The 23,284-nt window shown below is 39.1% G+C and overlaps 1 protein-coding gene across 1 annotated transcript; it reads left to right on the forward strand.

Moving 5' to 3' along the window:
- LOC100350836 (sulfotransferase 1 family member D1) lies at positions 1 to 23,284 on the forward strand. The gene is made up of 7 exons (XM_002717039.1): positions 1 to 148; positions 3,550 to 3,675; positions 4,435 to 4,532; positions 10,585 to 10,711; positions 14,686 to 14,780; positions 19,639 to 19,819; positions 23,172 to 23,284. The coding sequence occupies exons 1-7, from the start codon at positions 1 to 3 to the stop codon at positions 23,282 to 23,284; spliced, it is 888 nt and encodes a 295-aa protein (XP_002717085.1).

Here is a 23,284-nt window from a genome sequence, read left to right on the forward strand (position 1 = left end):
ATGGACAGGAATCTGAATGCTTTGAGGAGGGAGTTAGTGGATGTGCAGGGGGTCCCCCTCTTCTGGGGCATTGCAGAGGAGTGGGCTCAGGTAGAGTCATTTGAGGCCCGCACAGATGACCTGCTGATCTCCACCTACCCCAAATCTGGTAAGCTATTTTCACTTGTTTGAATTTGATGATTAGAGAATGATTTATATGCATGAACCCACTGATCTGCAGGTAACTAGTCATGTCTAATTTGAATTCATTAAACATTTGTTGAGAAAACATTACAGTAGTTGCTGGATTATCTTCATCTTAAATTAGACAAATTCACTATTCTGAAATGCTAGCAATTTGATAGAGATTATATCTGAGAGAAAAATTAATGTTTTCCTCCTTTTAAAATTCAAATAAAAATGTTTGAAACCATATAATTAAATGCTTTGTATACATTACAATATGTAAAATATTGAAAATGGAATTAAAACATAAGTTTATATTGATGCAAAGAATTTTAAAACCCATGCATAGCATTTTTCTCTAATATTTATTTTCATGAGTTTTTTGCATACCCCTTGCATATATTCTAGGGTGTGATCATAACATTGGGTATACTAAGTATGTGAATATATATGCCTTCTATATGTTTTAATGTCTAAATATTTTGTATATATATATATAAAAGTAAGTATTTTCTGACTTCAATATGCAATCTTTGGAAAATATGAAATGACTCAATAAGAATCAACAGTTTTCCTTTCTTCTTATTAACTTAGGAGTGAGTCTTCTAATTCATCCACAGATAGATGTAGAGATACAGAAGAAAGACAAGACTCTCTCAATTAACTTTCTTAATCTGTAATATTCAACTGTTTTAATGACTAAACTATTTAGAGTTGAATTTTCTTTATATTTCTACTTTATTCTTTAATGGAAGAAGTTCTTAATAAGTCCACTGACTACAGGGCTTCTTTTTAGATTAAAAGTACCAAAATTATTTCAAAGTGTAACAACTTCTGGGAAGAAAGCCCTAAATGTGGGTTATTCTAATTTGACAAAATTACAAAACTGTATAAGAAATGGCTTCTTAAACCAGAAAATAAACACATGCACTATATAGGCCTTTGTAGCTATAAAAAAAAAAGCTTGTTTTGGCAAAACATCTTTCTTTCTTTTTTTTAAATTCTTTATATAGCTCTCTGAACAGTTCAACAGTTCCACATTATTTAAGACCAAAACATTTGCATTTTCTTGTTGAAATAGGGAAGGGAAGACAGAAGCATATGCTCTTTTGTTTTTGCTTTGGGGAATGTTATCAAAAACAGGAAATCATTAAGGCAATCTTTGGAAATTGCCATTATATAAATAGCTCATCTACAAAGATGCTCTTTGAGCTTCATTTTTTTTGGACATAATAAAAGCTGCATGGCTACACATAGATTTTTTTTACTATTGTTAATATTTTATTGCTTCTATTAATATCAAAGTTATGTGTTTTGTTTTCTTCTATACATATTTATTATACTTTCTTATTAGCTTTGAGTTGCTATTTGAATATTGCTGCTCTCTTTAACTCTCCTCACCTCAATCTACAAAAATCTTTTCTTTCTTCTTTTAATTAATTTTATTTATATAAAGGGAAAAATTTCATATATTTCATGTATACAATACACATAGATTTTTTTATTATTTATTTTGAAAACCAACACACAGAGAGGGAGCCAGAGAGACAGAGATCTCCCATTTGTTGTTTTAGTTCTCAAATGCCCAAAACAGCTATGGTAGGGCCAGGCAGAAGCCAGCAGCTGAGAACTCAATCTGTGTCTCCCATGGTACACATAGCTTAATCCCATGCTTCTTGATAGTTTTTTTTTTTTAATTCTCTCCACAAGCTGTTGAAAACATATCTAAAAGTTATATCAATACCTTGTTAATTTTGTTATAAAAGATCCAAATTATCTTTTATATGAACTAAATCACCATCTGATTTTTTTTCTTTCACAAATGATGGCAAGCTGTTCTAATTCAGAGCTGAATTGGTATCTTTTTCAATCAAATTTCATGAGCCACAATTTGAACTACTCAATGATAGGAGAAGAAATATGCTACAATTTATTTGGAATTTAGCACATGCTCTCTCTCTCTTTCTCTCTCCTCTTTATGGATTATTGTTTGAGATGCAGCCACATTAGAAAGGAAAAATTTCAAGAATAGTTTTTATTTGGCTCAACTTTTTAAAAAATATTATAATTGTCTATGATAGGATAGAGGAGATTACTTAAAACTCATGATTAGGGACAAGAAGGAGAAAGAGATGACCACAAGAAAAGACTAAACAGGAGGCTGAAGGTACATTAGCACCTGGAGCTAATCCAAACATGCATCTATGTGTATATCATTCTTCATAAATGTTGCTATATATATGAATTAATCGATTAGTTGATTAGCTAAACTTTTAGTTGCCATTCATAATTGTTCAACTTAGAGACTATCATTACACATTTGCTAAGAAGAAAAGAAATGCTGAAAGTTAAAGATATTTTTCTCCTGTATTTCATAATTAGTTTTTTAAAAGATTTATTTATTTATGTGAAAACAAGAGCAAAAGAGGAGGGGGGAGAGGGAGAGGGAGAGGGAGAGGGAGAGGGAGAGGGAGAGGGAGAGGGAGAGGGAGAGGGAGAGGAGGAGATATTTTAGATCCACTTCTTCAACAGCCAGGATTGGACCAGCTCTTCAACAAGTTGAAGAGGTCTAAGTACTTGGACCTTCTTCCACTACCTTCCAAGGCACTTTAGTAGGAAGATGAATTTAGCAGGAAGTAGAGTGGCTGGAACTTGAACTGGCACTCTGATATGGGATCAGGCATCACAAGCAGTTGCTTAACATCACTATGCCACAACACCTGCCCTTCCTAATTATTTTTAGCATTTCCTAATAAACTGAATGTCATATGTAAGTAAGTACCCTAAATCTTCATATCCTTTAGATCAAAAGGCTGGTGAGACACAATATCATAAAGGTCAGAGACTTGATCCACTCAAGGCAATCAGGATCTACTATCTTTATAAGTGGCACACTGATTACCATATACGAAATCTCAACATTTCTTCATTTCGCTTTTTCACATTTTCAGCCACTCTACTAAGTGTTGAACTTTTCCATCTGAAGCACTCATTGCCAATGTCCAATTATTTTTTCCATATAATTAATCAGTCTCACTGAAGTTGAATGCTTCCCCCAACCCTGTGCCATTTCACTCAGAAATGTGCTCTGTCATTATTTATACGTTGGCTCCTTATTTGCCCCCTTTTTTAGTTACTTTTTTCATGTATTTGTTTTAGATTTTACATACACACATGTGCACACACACACACAAAATGTATTTCTATATTCAAGATAGTTAAGGATGTCTCCTAGGAAAGGAGATAAGAGATAAAGGGAGCAGAAATTAACTGCACATGTGTTTTAGATGTTGCAAAGTTTCTCAACATCTACAAGATGCCCTTTCATTTCTCTTATGCTCTTTTCAACAGAAAATTTGGAATGTCTTTCACTTTTGCCTACAGGAACAACCTGGATCAGTGAAATACTGGATTTGATCTATAACAATGGGGATGTAGAAAAATGTAAAAGGGATGCAATTTATAAACGAGTGCCTTTCATGGAATTTATAATCCCAGGAATCTCAAATGGTATTTTCTCTGCATGTTTCTTTTCACTATAAGAGTACATCTCCCTATCTTTTTGTGATGTCTGGAGGAGTTGTGATGGACTATGATACAAACAGATAGTTTTATCATAAGCATCTATTAATATAAGAACTGTAATTTGGTTATGCCAATAACTATAATATACTCCTCTGGTACCCAAAGGTATTTATTATCTGCATAATAGAAGATTTTGATGTATCATATTTTTCTGAATAAGAATGTGGAAATATTTAAGATTTAAGTATTCTGTGATCATAATATGAAAAATTCAGCATTTGATTCCATCTGGACTTCTATATGTTACTCTTCACAAACTCTGGGTAGTGGGTTATAAGAATATGGTCATGCATTATCAAATTTTTTTAAAATGAAACACCTCATGGCTTAATTTGTTCTTTGAATATGAGAGAGCTGGAAAGAGATTCTGAAGACTTCTAGTTAAAGTTGGTGATCTTATAAATGAAAAAAAAAAGAAGATAACTGAAAAAAATCTGGCCATCTTGACTCTTGACCAATTTATGAAGCTAAAATGCCATTTTGTACATTGTCAGTAAAATAGTTTAAATGAATTTTTTATCTCATTATAGATTTCAGGAATATATGAAGCAATAAAGCTATGTAATTACATGGCTACATCAAGCCATATAGTGGATTTAGTGTTGAGAAAGACTTAGATTGTATTATAGATAATCCTCATGATTCCCCATTTCTTATGTAGTTTGCTAATTTTTCTCTTTGTAGGTGTGGAGCAGTTGAACAACATGCAGTCTCCCCGGTTAGTGAAAACACATCTACCCGTTGAACTTCTCCCTTCTTCATTTTGGAAGAATGATTGCAAGGTAGTAAACTTTGATGGAAAAAGATCCATTGTGTGGTAAATTCTTTAACTGACTGTGCAGAAACATAATATCCCTTGGATAAGCCACTGCAACATTAGTAATGTGTCTCCTTTATTTCAAACATCAAAATAACACCAATGGATTACAATCCATGCCCAAACTCTTGAGACCCTGTCAGATTTTCTGTCATTTTATCCAAATTTTTTCAATCACTCTTCTACTAGCTTTAAAGATAGATATTCACGTAACACTAAAACTGCTTCTCTATATTTCAGCATAATTGTAATCTGCAAATATGGGTTTATTATGTTTATTGATAGCTATGTATTGATGAATCCATGGGCTGACTTTAAGCTTTTTTAATATGCGTTTTTATTTGAGCATAACATTTAGGAATAAAAGTGAATAAGTCCTAAATTTAAGGTTGTTGGCTTTTTGCAAGATGAATATGCCCATGAAACCAGCATACAGATCAATAAAGGGAGCACTACGAGCACCCTAAAAGCTCTGCTCCTGAACACTGCAGTCGGTAACACTTGCCTCTATACATAACCACTATCTTGAATGTTTTCATCATGATTTTGTCTGTAATTATAAAGCATATTCTGCTGAACATTCAACTTATTTCATTTGACATAATATTTGTGAGAGCTATTCCTATAGTGTTATTTACTTGATGCAACTTGCTGAGTCACAAAATATGAGCAAAATTAGTTTGTTAGACATATATATTCTCTGTCTCCATTCATATCTACTATATCAGAGATTATGGAGGTATGATCCAGAAAACTGGTTTTTAACAAGACCCCTAAAGTTTGAGAATCACTGATATAAAACATTCTTCTATGTGTATGTTAAATTTCACAACTTTCTGATTTGTAGTACTACCAATTGTCAGTTGAATTATTGCCAGTTGTTGGTCATTATGCACATTATTATACAAGTCATTTATTGTCATTTATTGTTTATAGGTACAAATTTCTCCAGGTTGTGTATCTTTGTGTATCTTTTTTTTTAAACTTTTATTTAATAAATATAAATTTCCAAAGTACAACTTTTGAATTATAGCAGCTTTCCCCCCACCAATAACCTCCCTCCCACCCACAACCATCCCATCTCCCACTCCCTCTCCCATCCCATTCTTCATCAAGATATCAAGATTCATTTTCTTCTTCTTCTTTTTTTTTTTTTTTTTTTTTGACAGGCAGAGTGGACAGTGAGAGAGAGAGACAGAGAGAAAGGTCTTCCTTTTGCCATTGGTTCACCCTCCAATGGCCGCCGCGGCCGGCACACTGTGCTGATCAGATGGCAGGAGCCAGGTACTTATCCTGGTCTCCCATGGGTGCAGGGCCCAAGTACTTGGGCCATCCTCCACTGCACTCCCAGACCACAGCAGAGAGCTGGCCTGGAAGAGGGGCAACCTGGACAGAATCCGGCACCCTGACTGGGACTAGAACCTGGTGTGCCGGTGCCGCAAGGCAGAGGATTAGCCTAGTGAGTGGTGGCGCCGGCCAAGATTCATTTTCAGTTATCTTTATATACGGAAGATCAACATAGTATATGCTAAGTAAAGATTTCAACAGACTGCACCCACAAAGGCACACAAAGTATAGAGTACTCCAACTTTAGTAGATATTTTCAAATAGTTTTTCAAGCATATGCACCAGTTTGTAATTTGATCAGCACTGTTTAACAGTTGAGGTTAACATGACATATAGCTAAAAATATTTAATTTTAGCCCCACTAGGAGAAGTCTTGTGGTATCTTATGGCTGTATTTTTTATTACTCTAATGGTTAAGAACGTGAAGCCCATCTATATGTCTTGTTGACCAGTTAGCTATCTTGACTTCTGAACTACTTTTTCAAGACTTTTGCTTCCTTTTACTATTAAAGGAGATATTTTCTCTATATATTTTCTGGACATAAGTTCTTTGTTGATATAAATGCACTTCTTCACAACTTGACTCACTCTTTTATTTTTCCTTTGTCACTTTTTTCATAGTGTATTTTAAAGAAGTTCTTAATTTGGAGGTAGGTCATTTCATCAGCTTTTCTGTTTATGATTAGGACTTTTTGTGTCAGTTTTAAGAGGTGCTGTTTCCAAAGTCATGAAGATATTCTATCTTTTGTTTACTTTTAGGGGCTTTACTATTTCAGTCATCACATTTAAACCTAAGTATCTGTAACATGAATAGTGCTAGTTATTTTCTTCTGTTAAAATTCCTAATAGAATAGTAACACTGTCTCTCTCATATATACATACACAAACACATTATCTTCCAAATTTTTATTGCTCATATATAGGCATGAAATATATTTTATATTTTCATCTTTATCCTGCATCTTTGCTAAATTCACATAATAGAACTGTTAGTTTTTTGTATATTCCATTCAATCTTCCATATAAATGTTCAATGTTGTTTACAAATGAAAATATTTTTATTTCCTTTTCCCAAAATTGATGCATTTTACTTCTTTAGCTTGATGTGTTGAATGGATGAACCACTAATATATTGCTAGACAGAAGGTCTAGAACAGATATATTGCCCTTGATGTTAGGAAAAGTTCATTCAGTACTTTTGTTCTTTTGGCTTATTAATATAACGGATTTCATTTTTTTCAAATGTTAAAACAAACTTGTACACCATGCATTTAGTTATGATACACTGCATTTTATATACTCTGGGATTCAGTTTAGGTTTTTAAAAAAGTTACATCTTTGCTCATGAAATATGCTAGAATGTAGTTTTCTTTTACTGTAATATCTGTGTTATTAAGTATAATATCTTTGGAATTTGGGTAATGCTGGTCTCACTAAGTGATTGGGAAGTTATATTAGTAAGCTTTTTTTTTTTTTTTTTTTGACAGGCAGAGTGGACAGTGAGAGAGAGAGATAAAGAGAAAGGTCTTCCTTTACCGTTGTTTTACCCTCCAGTGACCGCTGCGGCTGGTGTGCTGTGGCTGGTGCACTGCGCTGATCCAAAGCCAGGAGCCAGGAGCCAGGAGCTTCTCCTGGTCTCCCATGTGGGTGCAGGGCCCAAGGACTTGGGCCATCTTACACTGCACTCCCGGACCACAGCCAAGAGCTGAACTGGAAGAGGGACAACCGGGACAGAATCCAGCTCCCTGACCAGGACTAGAACCCCGGGGTGCTGGCACCACGGCTCAATAGGCTAATCCTCTGCCTGCGGTGCCTATTGAGCCGTGGCACTGGCCCTGCCTATGGATTTTACCAAAAGACTTTTCTTTGAGAAGTTGGTGATTTTGCATTCACCCTTGCAGTAATTATGGAAGACATTTTGTATATGTGTTTGTATCTACTTTTTTCCTTCCAAATCTAATAAGAATCAAAAGATGTAATGAAGTAGGGATATGACTTATTATTTGAATCTCAGAGGTAAAAACCTACACAGACCCCCAGAAATGCATGTAATGCATGTCTTGCAATTAGCTGCACTGGAGGACATCATCTAAAATCCTCCTCTGCACTGAGAAAAGCCAAGATTTAGTAAACAAGTTGTAGGTGAGGATGATCAAAAAAGAAAAGCATTGATTAGTTCATGGCTGTAGTCTCTTACTATTGAAATAGGAAGAATCTAGGACTGTTTATAGGATTTAGTGTTTTCTTAGAAGATCACATCAACAGAAGTCTCAAGTCTTACAACTCTATATTCAATCTTTTGAAAATCTCTTTCCAGCCAGTCCCTGCCTATTGCAATCTTTGGGAATATAAAAGCTTCCATGTCTTCTGCTTTTTAGTTGGAATAGAAAGAAGATCTCTGATCCTACTTATATGAAAGAAGATTTCTTCCTGAACACATTTTCCCTTAAAATTGTATTTGCGGCCAATGGTGGCAGGGTCCTCAGCAACAAGTGTGCTTCTTGGAAGAAGTAGGTTTCATGGACTTCACTGGATTTGTATGAAAACCTAATTCCCAACAGCTATACTAAAGCCAAATTAAAGGGCAAAACAATGGGGAAAATACCTCTATCACATTTCTAAAATCTCCTGCTGTCCATCCCATCACAGACTCAGAAGCCTAGAACAGCAGAATTATCTCCTACAACAGGAAATCCAGCTCTGAAAAACTTGCTGGCAAAATTATCAGAAGCCCCTGCAGCTAGAACTCAAGCAGGTCTAGGGTTGGCTCCTATTTGTGGCAAATGTTGGCATTACTCATCTGATGCTTGTCCTTTACAAGGGCAGAATGCAAAAGTTCAGCGATCATGGCAGCTTCTACTAAGATTGCAATGGTCAGCCTGGGAAGGCAGGTGGAGTTTTGCTGAAGGACTGCAGCACCTGCATGGAGTAATGTATAGGGGAGCCGTGAGGAAAAAGTGGCAGCGGGGACCCCTTGGAAAGTAATTGTGCCAGCCAAGTGATGTAGTTACCGAGAAAAACCACAGGCAGTGTGCAGAGCCGGCCTGAGAAAGAAGGCGATATCAGCAGGCATCCTTTGAAAGCAGCCATGTGGGCAGAGACCAGTAGAACTGTGGAGGCACAGGAGCCTTCACCTAGATTTCAAAGGGGGCTCAGACAAGCACTGGAATCACTGGAAAGGATCCTCCAGTAGGACAAGGCCAAGAGTGGAAATAGGATTGGAGTTGACACAGAGTCTGCACCATGGCAATGCTAGGTGGAGCTGTACAGATGAAACTCCCACCTGTGGCAACTGACACCTGGACTGCCACCAGTAGAACTGTAGGAGTGGGGCTGCCCAATCTTTTGGGAGCCTAGAACCCAGCACCGTGTGTGTCTGGGATTCTTGATGTAGAACTTTAGGGCTTAATGTTTGTTCTGCTAATTTTTATTCTTGCTTTTTCTCAGTCCTTTCCATTTCCTGTCTCTCCTGTTTGCAATGGAAAGGTAGTCCCTGTGTCTGCGACACCATTGAATTTTGGAAGTAACATGCTCTTGATTGTACAGGTTCACAGCTAAGAAAGATTGCTTTGAGTCTAAGATGACAGGTGATTGAACCATAGACTTTTGAACTAATGGGGGGCTGAGTTAAGACATTGGACTTTATGGGATGGGATGATTGTTATATGTGAGGTAGACATGAGTTTTGGGGAGTCATGGGTGGAGTGCCATGGTTTAAACAGGATTTGGTTTCCTAGACTCAACAAATGTTTAAACCCCCCAAGCCTAATTGCTAATGAATTAATGCTGATGGTTGATAAGGCGGGGACCTGATCTAATTATAGTGGCTAGTGGAAAGTCTTTAGGTGAGGACTTACCCTGTTTATTTAAGACAAGTGCAGCCTAGTTTCTCTCTCTGCTTCCTGGTTCACCATGTGGTTGCTTGTCCATTTGAATTGAACTTGTCCACCTGAATTTGAACTCTGAAGCTCCATAACATAAGCCAAAGTTAGCCTTTTCTTTCCCAAGAAGCTCCTTTTGGATATTTAATTAATTACAGCATTGAAAGGCTGACAAATGTAACCATAATTCTCATTATACTTCATTTCTCATGTTTCAGGAGATGTTATCAAAGGCTAAAGAGAAATCAAGGCTGTGAGGATAACTCATTGTGTTAAATCAATTAACAGCTATGCTCATGCTATGTTGGTGTAGATATAAATGCCAAGATAAGTAATATTGGCCGGAGCCACGGTTCAATAGGCTAATCCTCCACCTAGCGGCGCCGGCACACTGGGTTCTAGTCCCGGTCTGGGCACTGGATTCTGTCCCAGTTGCCCCTCTTCCAGGCCAGCTCTCTGCTGTGGCCCAGGAGTGCAGTGGAGGTTGGCCCAAGTGCTTGGGCCCTGCAGCCCATGGGAGACCAGGAGAAGCACCTGGCTCCTGCCATTGGATCAGCGCAGTGCGCTGGCCTCAGCGTGCCGGCAGCGGCGGCCACTGGAGGGTGAACCAATGGCAAAGGAAGACCCTTCTCTCTGTCTCTCTCTCTCTCCCTGTCCACTCTGCCTGTAAAAAAAAAAAAAAAAAAAAAAGTAAAATTAAAAAGGAAATAAACATTTTATCAATGAAAGAGAAATTTACATATTATTAGAAAATAGAGATGAAAGCTGATGTCTCTTGTCTCCCCACAGATGGTCTACATGGCACGGAATGCCAAAGATGTGGCTGTATCTTACTATTATTTCTACCAGATGGCAAAAATGCATCCAGACCCAGGCACCTGGGAGGAGTTCCTGGACAAATTTATGGCTGGGAAGGGTGGGTCCAATTCCTCCTTTAATAGTGGAGTTCTATAATAATATGGCTTTTATTCAGATACAAAATTTAAATATAAAACTTGTGTTTATTATAAACATTGTATGTACCCAGCACTCCACTAATGCATTGGGAGACTATAGAGGAAGCAAAATGTATTGTCATCTCTTTCTTCAAAGGACTGTTTGGGACAATGTGAACCTCGGATTTCTTAGTCCTTAGTCTCATCTTTCCATTAGTGACTAATCATTACTGCTATTTAGATAAGTATTTTCCTTTCTTGTTGCCCTTGTTATTGTACTACTTTAATTTTATATATATTTCTTGGACACTCTTTTCTCTACTTTCGATTTATTAAACTGAAAATTCTGAGTGTAAGTTTTGTCCTTAAGATTCTGTTCCTCTATTTCTGGATTTTATTATTCAGGAAAACATTTTCATATCAATGGTAGTAATCCTATTGACAATTGTTATGTAAATACTGTATTATAAAAACTCTCTTTGAGGTAAATACATGTCAGTGGTATTTTGGATAGATTTACTCCTGCCACTGTTTGAACTATCCTTTGTCTGTAAAATACCATCCTCATTGTTTTTATTATTAAAGGTGAATTATTCTTAGTTCCAAATACCCTCCACTTCCTCCACAGCACTTTAAAAAAATATTCACTTTGATTTTATTTGTAAGACAAAAGGCAGAGAGACAGAGACAGAGAGACATCCTTCATTCTCTTGTTTGTTCCCTAAATGAACACAGCAGCATGGGCTGGGCAAAGCTGAAACCATCAGTTGGAAGTCCAATCCTGGCCTCCCATGTGGGTGGTGGGAACCCAACTACATGAGGTTTCCCCTGCTGCCTCCAAGAGAATATATTAGCAGGAAGCTGGAATTGGAAGTACACCCAGTGTCTAAACCCATGTACTCTGAAATGGGATGCTGGCATTCCATGTGTAGTGGCAACTACTGCACCAAAAACCTGACCCCACTTCGCTTTCTTAACTTCTCCATTCTTATGACTTCCTGCTCCCTCTTTTCATAACATTCATTGTCTGCATTATTCAGTACCTGCCACATTTATTTTACAGTTTTATTTAATAGAAGATATATTATATATAGGGGCTACTGTAACTTAGTAGACTGAGTGACTTAAACAACAGAAATTCATTTTCTCACACTTCTGGAGGCTGGAAGTCCAAGACCAAGGTGCTGAAGGATGTCTTTCTTCAGAGGTCTTTCTCTTTGGCTTGTGCATGGCCATCTTTGACCTGTGTCCTCATGTGGTCTTCCCTTTGTGTGTGTGCCTATGTACTAATTTCATCACTGTTCAAATTGAATTTGTGCTCACCTTCATGACCTAATTTTAACTTACTTCTGCAATGACTTAATCAATCTCAAAATACAGTCACACTCTGAGGTTCTGAGATTTAGGATTTCAACATATTGAAATTTATAGGGACATACTTTATCCACAGAACTCTGCCCTCTGCCTCCCACCCTAAGTCCATGTTCTAGTCACACGCAAAATACTTTCAGCTCATCCTAAAAGCCCGAAAATCTTAGCCCAATCTGACATCAGCGTCTTATCTAAATAACATTTATCTATGGGTGGTACTTAAAGCATGATTTATCCTGAGACAAAATTCCCCTCCAGCTGCGAATCTGTGAAGCCAGATAACAGGTTATCTGTTCCCAAAATACAAGGATAAGACAGGCAAAGGATAAACATTCCCATGCTCCCCCACTCAGTACTGTCTCTTCTGCCTGATGGGTCCATCGAGGTGGTGGTCCCACTCCATCAGCTTTGGAAAGCAGCCGTGTCCATGTTCCCGAGTCTGTGCCCTGTGGGCCCACTGTGGCAGTGACAGTGCCGATGATTGATGAATCTTCTTCAGTCAATCTCTCCTTGTTCTGATTGGTAAAGCGTGGTTGAAGCCAGGATGCTCTGCTGGCTTATTACTGCATGTAGAATCCCAGTCTTCCCTCATTTCATTCTGCCTTTGTCCTCTTCAGTCCAGACTGGCAGAGTTTCTACTGAGATGGTTGTTTGGATCTGCAGTTCACGTCCCTAATCTCATTAATAAAGATTTCCCACTTCCAGCTGTACCCTTGGTGTTCTCTGTAAAGTACACTTAATACATGTATTTTCTGGTAATATGAATAAATGGAGAAATTTTCATCTTCCAGTTCTGATTTTATATTAATAATGCCTTTTATAATATATCTCTCATACTGCATTATACTATATAAGCAGCAAGGATAAACCAAAATAAACCTTTAACATTTTGCTTAAAATATAGTCAACTAAATGCCCAAGTTCATCACTTATAAGCTCTACTTCCTAAGAAACACTAGAACACAGTTTGACCAGGTTTCTTTTTTCTCCACGTTGTAATAATTTCTTCTTCTAATTTGCAAATAACATATTTTTCACTCAGTCTGAGACTTCACCAATATGCATTTAATGTTCAAAGTATTTCACTTAATCTATTTTTTACCAACATTCCGTTCAGGAGGAAATATGTATCGGATGATAATAGAAGCTTTCTGTACAACTTTCTTTTCTTTTTGAGTCTTCACCACAAGGTTTAACATCCATATTTCTACCAACTATGTCTTTTTTTTTTTTTTTGACAGGCAGAGTGGACAGTGAGAGAGAGAGAGAGAGAGAGAGAGAAAGGTCTTCCTTTGCCATTGGTTCACCCTCCAGTGGCCACCGCGGCCAGTGTGCTGCGGCCGGCACACCGCGCTGATCCAATGGCAGGAGTCAGGTGCTTCTCCTGGTCTCCCATGAGGGTGCAGGACCCAAGTACTTGGGCCATCCTCTACTGCACTCCCGGGGCACAGCAGAAAGCTGGCCTGGAAGAGGGGCAACTGGGACAGAATCTGGCACCCCGACCGGGACTAGAACCCGGTGTGCCGGCGCCGTAGGCGGAGGATTAGCCTGTTGAGCTGCAGCGCCAGCCCAACTATGTCTTAAAAGCCATATAGACCTGCATTTTGTCACAGTGACTTAAATCCCTGCCTACAATACTAGTTTCTCATATGAGCTCCTATTCAAATCCTGGCTGCTCAATTTCCAATCTAGCTCCTGCTATGGTAGCTAGGAAAGCAGCAGCAGATAGCCCAAGTTCTGCCACCCACATGGGAGACCTGGATAGAGTTTCAGTCTCTTGGCTTTGGCCTGCCCCAGTCCTGGCCATTGTAGTCATTTGGGGAGTGAACCAGCTAATGGAACATCACCTCCTCTTCTTTCTCTTTTTCTATCTCTGCCTTTCAAATAAATAAAAATAAATCTTCTTTTTCTTAAAAGAAATGTAGAGATTCTTTAGCCCACCATCAAAACTCTTCTAGATTCTCTTCTCTTTATCCAATTTCAAAACCACCTCCAAGTTTTTGGTGTCTGTTACAGAAGAACCTCACTTTCCAAACTTCAAAATCCATACCAGTTTGCTAAAGGTGACATAATAAAATTCTACAAACTCAATATAAGCAAAATAAGTTATTTTCTCACAGTTCTGGAGGCTAGAAGTCCAAGATCAAGGTGTCATCTGGCCTGATTTCTTCTGAGGCCTCTCTCCTGGGCTTGTAGATGGCTGTCTTTGTTCTGAATCTTTTCTTCTTACAGGGACACAAGCTGTATTGATTTAAGGCCCATTTTCAGGATCTAATTTCTAATTTATCTCCATTATGACCCTATCTCCAAATGTAGTCACATTCTGAGATACTAGGAGTTAGCAGCTCAACACAGTTAAAACCATAACAGTGAAAACCATAACAGAAGTCTTTTTTTCTGTCCAAGTAGATTGTAATCCAATGAAGAAAAGATTATTCCACATTCTTCTGTCAGAGTTACCACTCCTCACTCTTGAAATACTGTGTAGTCAATGTGTATTGATAATGATAACTTAAAGTGACATCTGTCGTTTTGCTTCCCATAAATAGTTGTGATTTTACAAACATTTTGTCTTCAAATTCAGTATGCTTTGGTTCCTGGTATGACCACGTGAAGGGCTGGTGGGAGAAAAGAAAAGATTATCGCATCCTTTACCTATTTTATGAAGATATGAAAGAGGTAAGAAGCAATTGAGGAATTTTTTTTATTTTTGAAAGACTGTACTATTCATTTTTGTATCACACATTCCTTCCTGTTGGTCTATTAACATGGCTGATCTACTACTCCATTAACTGTGTCTTAAAAATAGATTTTGTTTCCATTTACTCCTTCTACCCCTGTTGCTTCCCACTCTAGTCCAGACATTTATCCCAGCTCACTTGGACGACTCAGATTGCTTCTGTAATCCACTCAGAGATGATGTTTTAAAACCTAAATTAGAATGCTCATATATCCACTTCCTTTTACTATCTTTCAGTGGATTTGGTCCATACTGTAACATAAAGCCATTCAGATAATTTAGAGACTTTGGCATTATTTAGTGTCATCTATATCTACAGCTTCTTCTTGTACCACCTTCTAATTTCTTGTTGAGTCTACAGTAGACATATTCTTTTTATTATTTTCCCACTAACCTTTTCTCATGATTAAAGTATTTATCACCGAAATTATGACTCTTACTGGTGTTGAGAACAGTATGTAAGTTTTTATTTTATTGTTGTTACTACTGTGAATTACCTGAGGTTGGGTAAGTTCTGAAGAAAATAAGTTTATTTATACTCTTGGTTCTAGAAATGCAAGGACAGAGAGAAAAGTCTTCTGATGTCCTTCTTGTTGGCAGAGTTGTGAGGTGATGCATGACAAGAAATAGCACATGTGTGTGCTTGTGTCTGTTGGCTTTCTCTTTGTCTTCTAATGAAGCCACCAGAATTGAATCTGGTGCTGATTGGAATGAGAGGGGGGAGGGGAGAATACACCCTAATGACTTCACCTAAAACTAACTACTTTCCAAAGATACAATCTCAAAACACTATAGTTGGATCAAGTCCCTGCCCTCCTTAAAAACATTTATTTGTTTTCATTTGCTTGAAAGCCATAGAAGAAGGGAGGGCGGGACGAGAGAAAGAGAGAGGAGAGAATGTTTCCATCCATTGGTTCACTCCCCAACATCTGCAATAGCCAGGACTGGGTCATTCTCTGAAGTGTCTAACAGAATCATTTGAATCATCATGTACTGATTCCCAAAACCCATTAGCAATTAGCTGGATGAGAAGTGGAGCAGCTAAGACTCAGACTGGCACTCTTACATGGGATGTGGGCATTCTAAGCAGAAGCTTAACCCACTGTGCCAAAATGCCTGCCCTTCCATCCTCTTAATACTTTACAATGGGCTGGCGCCGTGGCTCACTAGGCTAATCCTCCGCCTTGAGGCGCCGAAACACCAGGTTCTAGTCCCGGTCGGGGCGCCAGATTCTGTCCCAGTTACCCCTCTTCCAGGCCAGCTCTCTGCTGTAGCCAGGGAGTGCAGTGGAGGATGGCCCAAGTACTTGGGCCCTGCACCCACATGGGAGACCAGGAGAAGCACCTGGCTCCTGCCTTTGGATCAGCGCGATGCGCCAGCCGTAGCACGCCAGCCACGGCAGCCATTGGAGGGTGAACGAACGGCAAAGGAAGACCTTTCTCTCTGTCTCTCTCTCTCACTGTCCACTCTGCCTGTCAAAAAAAAAAAATACTTTACAATGAGGATTAAAATTTAACACATGAAGCTTTGGAAGATACTCAAATCATGTTTAAATCATAATATTTTGTTTCTGGTCCCCAGGGTTTTACATCTTTCTCCTAAAGTAAAATGTAACCATTCATCTCCAAAAGTCCTCAAATCTTATTTCAGTCCAGCATTAATTCAGAGTCCAAAGTCATGTATGAGACTTCATATAAAATTTGTTTCATTTGTGAGCAGGAAAATTAAAACATGTTATCCATGTCCAGTATAAAAAGTAGGACTGTTTCTGCAAAAACTTTCCTATTCTCAAAGAGAGGAATATATAAGTAGGATGGAGTAGTTGGCTCCAAGAAAAGCCAAAGCCCAGAGGCAAAAAAATTAAACCCTAATCTTGCACACTGTGGCAAGGGGAAGGCTTGGAAGGCATCCTGCCTCCATGGCTTTGCTGGTTGCAGGCCAAATGGCTGCTCTCTGCAAATGCAAGCTGCGATCAGCAGCTTTCCCAGGTGGTTGGGCACACTGCTGGGTGCTCCACCTTTCTGGAGTCTCCAAGGCAGCTACATTCCCACAGCTCTACTAAGATGGCCCCATCAGCAGCCTTCTGAAGGAGACAACCCTGCATCAGCTTCTGGCTGGCTTCCCAGGCTCTCCTTTGAAATGTCAGTGAGAACAGCCATGAAATTTGGTTCAACAAATACATTAGCCTATCATTTTATAGTTTTCTTCTACAAGGTCTTTCAGTATGTTTATGCAGTGCAGCCAGGTTCCTGGTTACAATATGCCTTTAGTCCAATTCCCATTGGAATCTGCATTTTCATCATCGTTCTGGCCATGTTCACTTATTCAGTCTCTCAGATGTTCTAAAACCTCTTCAGAATTTCCCATGATGCTCTACCTTTATTCTGTACATTTATAGCCTGCTTCATCAAATTACTCCAACTTTTGCAATTATCCATTTCCAAGGCTGCTTTCACATTGTTGGGTAGAGTTACAGCAACAGTCCCATGTTTCCATTATTATTATGAAATTCTTGAGTAGGTTACTTCTATAAAAAGAAGTGGTTTATTTTTGACTCATGGTTCTGTAGGTGCAGGGTCAAAGGGTCACTTCTGATGTTCTTGCTGGTAGAGATCTGAGGTGTGGCACAACATCATATAGCAAAAGACAGGGAGCACATGTGTATGTCCGTGTGTCAGTGTGGTCCCATTCCCTTATTTTTATAAGTTAATCAATATTTAATCACAGGTGCTCTATCCCAATGCACATATTGATTCCTAATATCTGTCTTCAGGTCCCACCCCTAAACAACATAGAATTAGTTTCTATCCTTGAGGAGGGCCCTCAAGTCATATTTCAAATCATATCAATGTACATAGTAAAAACTGAAGTCTGTGCAGGTGAAACATTATTTATCTTTGTAAATTTGGTCAGGGATCTCTAGCCTTGAATCACCCTTATCTTGATAGCATAGGTTTTTGTAAATTCTGTTAAGAAAGAAATGTCTCCTATCCATATCTGAGTTGAGAAAACTAGTCCAACCTGTAGGGAAATCACATTACTCAGCCAAATTAACTCCTTAGCTAGATTCTCAGTTTCTTATGCATCTTTTAAAAAATTATTTATTTATTTGAAAGAGTTACAGAGAGAGGGAGAGACAGAAAGAGGGAGTTCTTCCATCTGCTGGTTCATTTGCCAGATGGCATCTATGGCCAGTGGTGGGTCAGGTTGTAGCCAGGAGCCAGGGCCTTCATCTGCCTCTCCAACATGGATCATTCAGGAAAGCTAAATTTTTGTTTGTCTCTGACTGAGTTCTGCTTGTTACTAAGATTACACCTCTCTGCCTTAGAACACTTTCCTAATGGATAACAGGACACAACACTTTGGCCTGAATGCCATCCTTTCATTGTACCTAATACGCTTTTCCATGGCCAATCCAAAGCACATAGAAGGGATATAATAAGAAACATTTCTTAGGGATTTCTCCTCCCCACCATTCCTTAGGCTGGGGAATTGATAAGGTTTTATTTTCCTCCTCATCTACTATTATCAAAAATCTATCTAAGTGTGAGAGGAAGAGTATCTTCTTTCCTCCATAAGAAACTTTTTGCTATAGATAATCGATTTATGTTGATAGGTGTGCTAAAATTGTATACCAACTGATTTTGAAAATTACTTCTAAGGATAATAGTAGTTTGCTTTATCTTTTGCTATTCTCCAGGTCAATTCTAGTTTTGAGTGTGAAAAATTAAGTCTTATTTCCTTTTTACTTTTTTTTTGTCGCTCCCCCTCTTCGTGGAGGAACGACACAGGACCCTGCGCTGTTCTTTCGTCTGCTCGGCCCTCCCCGGGTTTTCTGCTGGTTCTTCCCGGATTGGCTACTATCCCTTCCACCTCCGTGGAAGGGCAGTTCCCCCTGGCCACATTCCCCACTTCCGCAGGGGAGCGGCACACCGCCGGCCGGCTCTCTTGGGGGCTGCACAGGTGTTCCCTTAGATGTTCCCCTTAGATGTTCCTGGTGCATGCCGTCTCTCTCCTCCTTTATAGTCCTGCTCCGCCAATCCTAACTCGGCTGCCCACATGCCGAGTACGCTGCTCTCCAATCAGGAGCAAGTCCTACAGTTTATTGGTTGAACTGGAGGCAGCTGTGTAAAAGCTGTTTTCTTCTCTCCCAGCGCCATATTGTGGGAGAGCAGATGCATAGAACAAGTCTTAATTCCAGTAACTCAGTCCAGTCCGGGCTGCTCCCCACATTTTTTTTTTATAGGCAGAGTTACACAGTGAGAGAGAGAGAGAGAGAGAGAGAGGTCTTCCTTTTCCGTTGGTTCACCCCACAATGGCCACTAGGCTGGCGTGTTGCAGCCGGTGCACTGCGCCGATCCGAAGCCAGGAGCCAGGTGCTTCCTCCTAGTCTCCCATGCGGGTTCAGGGCCCAAGGACTTGGGCCATCCTCCACTGCCTTCCTGGGCCACAGCAGAGAGCTGGACTGGAAGAGGAGCAACCGGGACAGAATCCGGCGCCCCAACCGGGACTAAAACCCGGGGTGCCAGAGCCGCAGGCAGAGGATTAGCCAAGTGAGCCGCACCGCCGCCTCTTTTTACTTTTTTAAAATAAATTTTAATATCCTTTCAGTTACATGGTTGTCTGGTTTAACCAAGGATAGAATAAATAGTTGGAAAAGAAAAATGAAAAGTGCATGCCAAAGCCTAAAATTTTCTCCTCCAGTACAATGGCAAATGTAGAGCCTTGTTAAAACCATTCTCCTGCCTGTGGCCAAATCTACCACTAATTATTGTTTTCCCTTCCTAATTTCTTTAGGATCCAAAGCTTGGAATTCAGAAGTTGTTACAGTTTCTAGAGAAAGACATGCCAGAAGAAACCGTGGATAAAATCATTTATCATAGCTCTTTCAATGTGATGAAGCAGAACCCTACTGCAAATTATACTACAATGGGGAAAGAACTGATGGATCATTCTGTGTCTCCTTTCATGAGAAAAGGTGAGGATGTCATATACTAGTTTCTGTTCAGTTTTCTGGACACATAATGGAAAGTGTAGGTGGTCAGCTAAGTTGAATATTATGAGTTAGAAAGAGATTGAATATGCTGAAAATGGAAAAAAAATTAAAAACCTTAAGGGAAAAAATATGTGGCTAATACATTCTATCTGCTGCAAGTCTAACATGCAAGATGAGCCATCTGATTTGAAATGCTTCTTCAATAGGCTGTGCATCAAAAAGCATGAGTCTTGACACCTGTTGTTATATAAGAAGAACGCCCTTTATTTTTCCAAATTTTCAAGATCTCTTCCTTTTCCTTAAAAATTTTACTGTGCTAAGCAATTAGCTTAAGTTATTTTATTTTTAAAGATGTCTAGTTATTTATTTATTCAAAAAGCACAGTGACAGAGGGTGGGGGGGACAGTGAAAGAAATATTTCATCTGTTGTTTCACTCCCCAAATGACTGCAAAAGTCGTCTGTGTCACGTTGAAGCGAGGAGCCAGAAACCCTACCCTGAAATCCCACATGAGTAACAGAGGGCTGAGTACTTGGACCATCCCTACTGTCTTCCTAGACACATTATCAGGAAGTTGTACTGGAAGTAGGAAAGCCAGTTCTCAAACCAGTGCTCTGATATGAGATTTGCACCACAACACTGACCTCACTCAAATTAGTTTAGACATACTAAATTAATGAAGCTAAATGTCAAGTTATTGAAGTTATTGTTAGGGTTAGTGTAAATCATTGCATCATCACCATTAAACTCAACACATCGCACCATGCACAAAATAGATCTTTAATAAATATATGTTGAGTGAAGAGAGAGAGGGAGAGGGAGAGAGAGGGAGAAAAAAAAAATGTTTATAATCTTAAGTTATGTTGTTGCTTACAAGAAACAATCCCAAGAATCTCAGTGACTTAACACAAGACTTATTTAAGTAGCATGTTGGTGGATTCCAGTCACCTGTGGCTGCTACAGTTTTGTTTGGTTCTCCTGGTATCAGCTTTTTGTGTCTTATCTTTTTAAAACCTATACTGAAAGAGCTGCTCATATATGAGATATGTCCAATATCACAACTGAGCAGAAGAGCAAGAGGGCTGATGGGAACTTGTAAAGTCTTTCAAAGTTTCTTTTCAGATGTGGTATATGTCACACATATTAAATGTCATTGGTCAAAGCACATAGAAATCTCAAGTCTAAAGTGAATGAGGAAGGAGGAATCATATAACATGATGAGGGACAAACTTACGGTGAAGAAGGGATTGAGCAATTAATTTTTTTGACAGGCAGAGTGGACAGTGAGAGAGAGAGACAGGGAGAAAGGTCTTCCTTTTTCCATTGGTTCACCCCGCAATGGCCGCAGCTGGCACGCTGCGGCTGCCGCACCGCGCTGATCTGAAGCCAAGAGCCAGGTGCTTCCTCCTGGTCATGCGGGTGCAGGGCCCAAGGACCTGGGCCATCCTCCACTGCCTTCCCGGGCCACAGCAGAGAGTTGGACTGGAAGAGGAGCAACCGGGACAGAATCCGGCGCCCTGACCTGGACTAGAATGCGGGGTGCCAGTGCCACAGGTGGAGGATTAGCCTATTTAGCCATGGCGCCGGCCGGGATTGAATAATTATTTTTTATTTTATTTTTATTTGTTTATTTATTGTTTTTTTGGACAGGCAGAGTGGATAGGGAGAGAGAGAGAGAGACAGAGAGAAAGGTCTTCCTTTTGCCATTGGTTCACCCTCCAATGGCTGCCATGGCCGGCGTGCTGCGGCCGGCGCACCGCGCTGATCTGAAGGCAGGAGCCAGGTGCTTCTCCTGGTCTCCCATGGGGTGCAGGGCCCAAGCACTTGGGCCATCCTCCACTGCACTCCCTGGCCACAGCAGAGAGCTGGCCTGGAAGAGGGGCAACCGGGACAGAATCCGGCGCCCAGACCGGGACTAGAACCCGGTGTGCCGAAGCCACAAGGCGGAGGATTAGCCTAGTAAGCCGTGGCACCGGCTGAGGATTGAATAATTATTAACAATAATAAAATATGAGATAGTTTTGGAGAGACAAGTGTTGTAATGAGAGGCTATAAAGAAACTATTTAGGGTAATTTCAATTATTATTTGTCTTCATAGATCCTGAAAGCTTTCATTTTAAAAAATAGTTAGGAAATATGCAGGAATGTGGATAAATTTTTCTGGGAATAGCCAGATCTCAACCAGTCATGACTGTGCTTCACAGTAGGCTGTTTGGCAATATCTGGAGACATTTCTGATTGTCACAACTGGAGCTAGGCTTTTGGTATTGAACAGAAAGATGCAAAAGATACTGCTAACCACCCCATCATGCACAGAACAGGTTTCTTGACTCCAATGAAGAATTCACTGGCTCTAGAGGTCAACAATGGAGAGCCACACAAATAAAATGGAAAAGTTGAGAAACTCTGAGCCAAACTGGCATGTGGTAATTCCTCAATATCTGTAGGGTATTGCTTCCAGAAACTCCTTGGGATAGAAAAATGGATGCTCCAGCCCTCCAGTCTTCCATGTGATAAAATTATACAGTATTGACATTTAGCCTATACACATCCCTCTATATACTTTAGATTACTTATAGTAACACGGTTGTTCTATTGTATTGTTTAAGGAGTAACGATAAGAAAAGTGTGTGTACATGTTTAGCGTGTTAATTTTTTATGAATAGTTTGAACCCATGGTTGATAGAATCCACAGTCCATGAATACAGAGGAGTGACTAGTTATTGTGGCATGTTTGCTTCCTTTTTTCCTTCTAAATTTCAGTCTCTAAATGTGTCCTCTATGTTATCCTGTTGGATATTCTATTAAATACCATTTTTTTAACCAGAAAGTCATTCCAAATGTAGTGTCCTATATTCTGTTAAAGACTTTTGATGTCATTAATATTTTGAAGACTGAGCCATCTTCTATTAAAGAAATTTAGCTGATTATATTTAGTCAAGAAATTTCTAATCTTTGTTTCATATATGATCATTTGCCTTTAGAAATTATCATTTTAAGACTACTAAATTTTTTTCTGTTTCCTTCGTTAATCAAGCTCTTGAAACCTTGGAATCAGTATTATGAGACATTGGGATTTTTCATAGTGACATTCCTTTAAGCTATGAAAATAATTATTTATTTACATAAAGTGCTGGAAAAATCTATGGGGAATTTTGGAGAACTAAGAAGATGTAGGAGTCTAGGGGTGCCATAATAAGAGGTGAAGATTTGAGGATGGCATAGATTCTAAAGTAAAATGTTTAGAAAGATGTGTTGTGATTCCAGTTAAAACTAGTTCTACAAGAAAAATTTTGCAATAGTCTCAAATGTTCAATTTTAAATTTTCTTTTCAGGTATTTCAGGAGACTGGAAGAATCAATTCACTGTAGCTCAGTATGAGAGATTTGAAGACGATTACACAAAGAAAATGGAAGAGTCTACACTGCAGTTCCGGTCAGAGCCCTAA

The sequence above is a fragment of the Oryctolagus cuniculus genome, chromosome 8 (assembly GCF_964237555.1).
Source record: "Oryctolagus cuniculus chromosome 8, mOryCun1.1, whole genome shotgun sequence".
NCBI lineage: Eukaryota > Metazoa > Chordata > Mammalia > Lagomorpha > Leporidae > Oryctolagus > Oryctolagus cuniculus.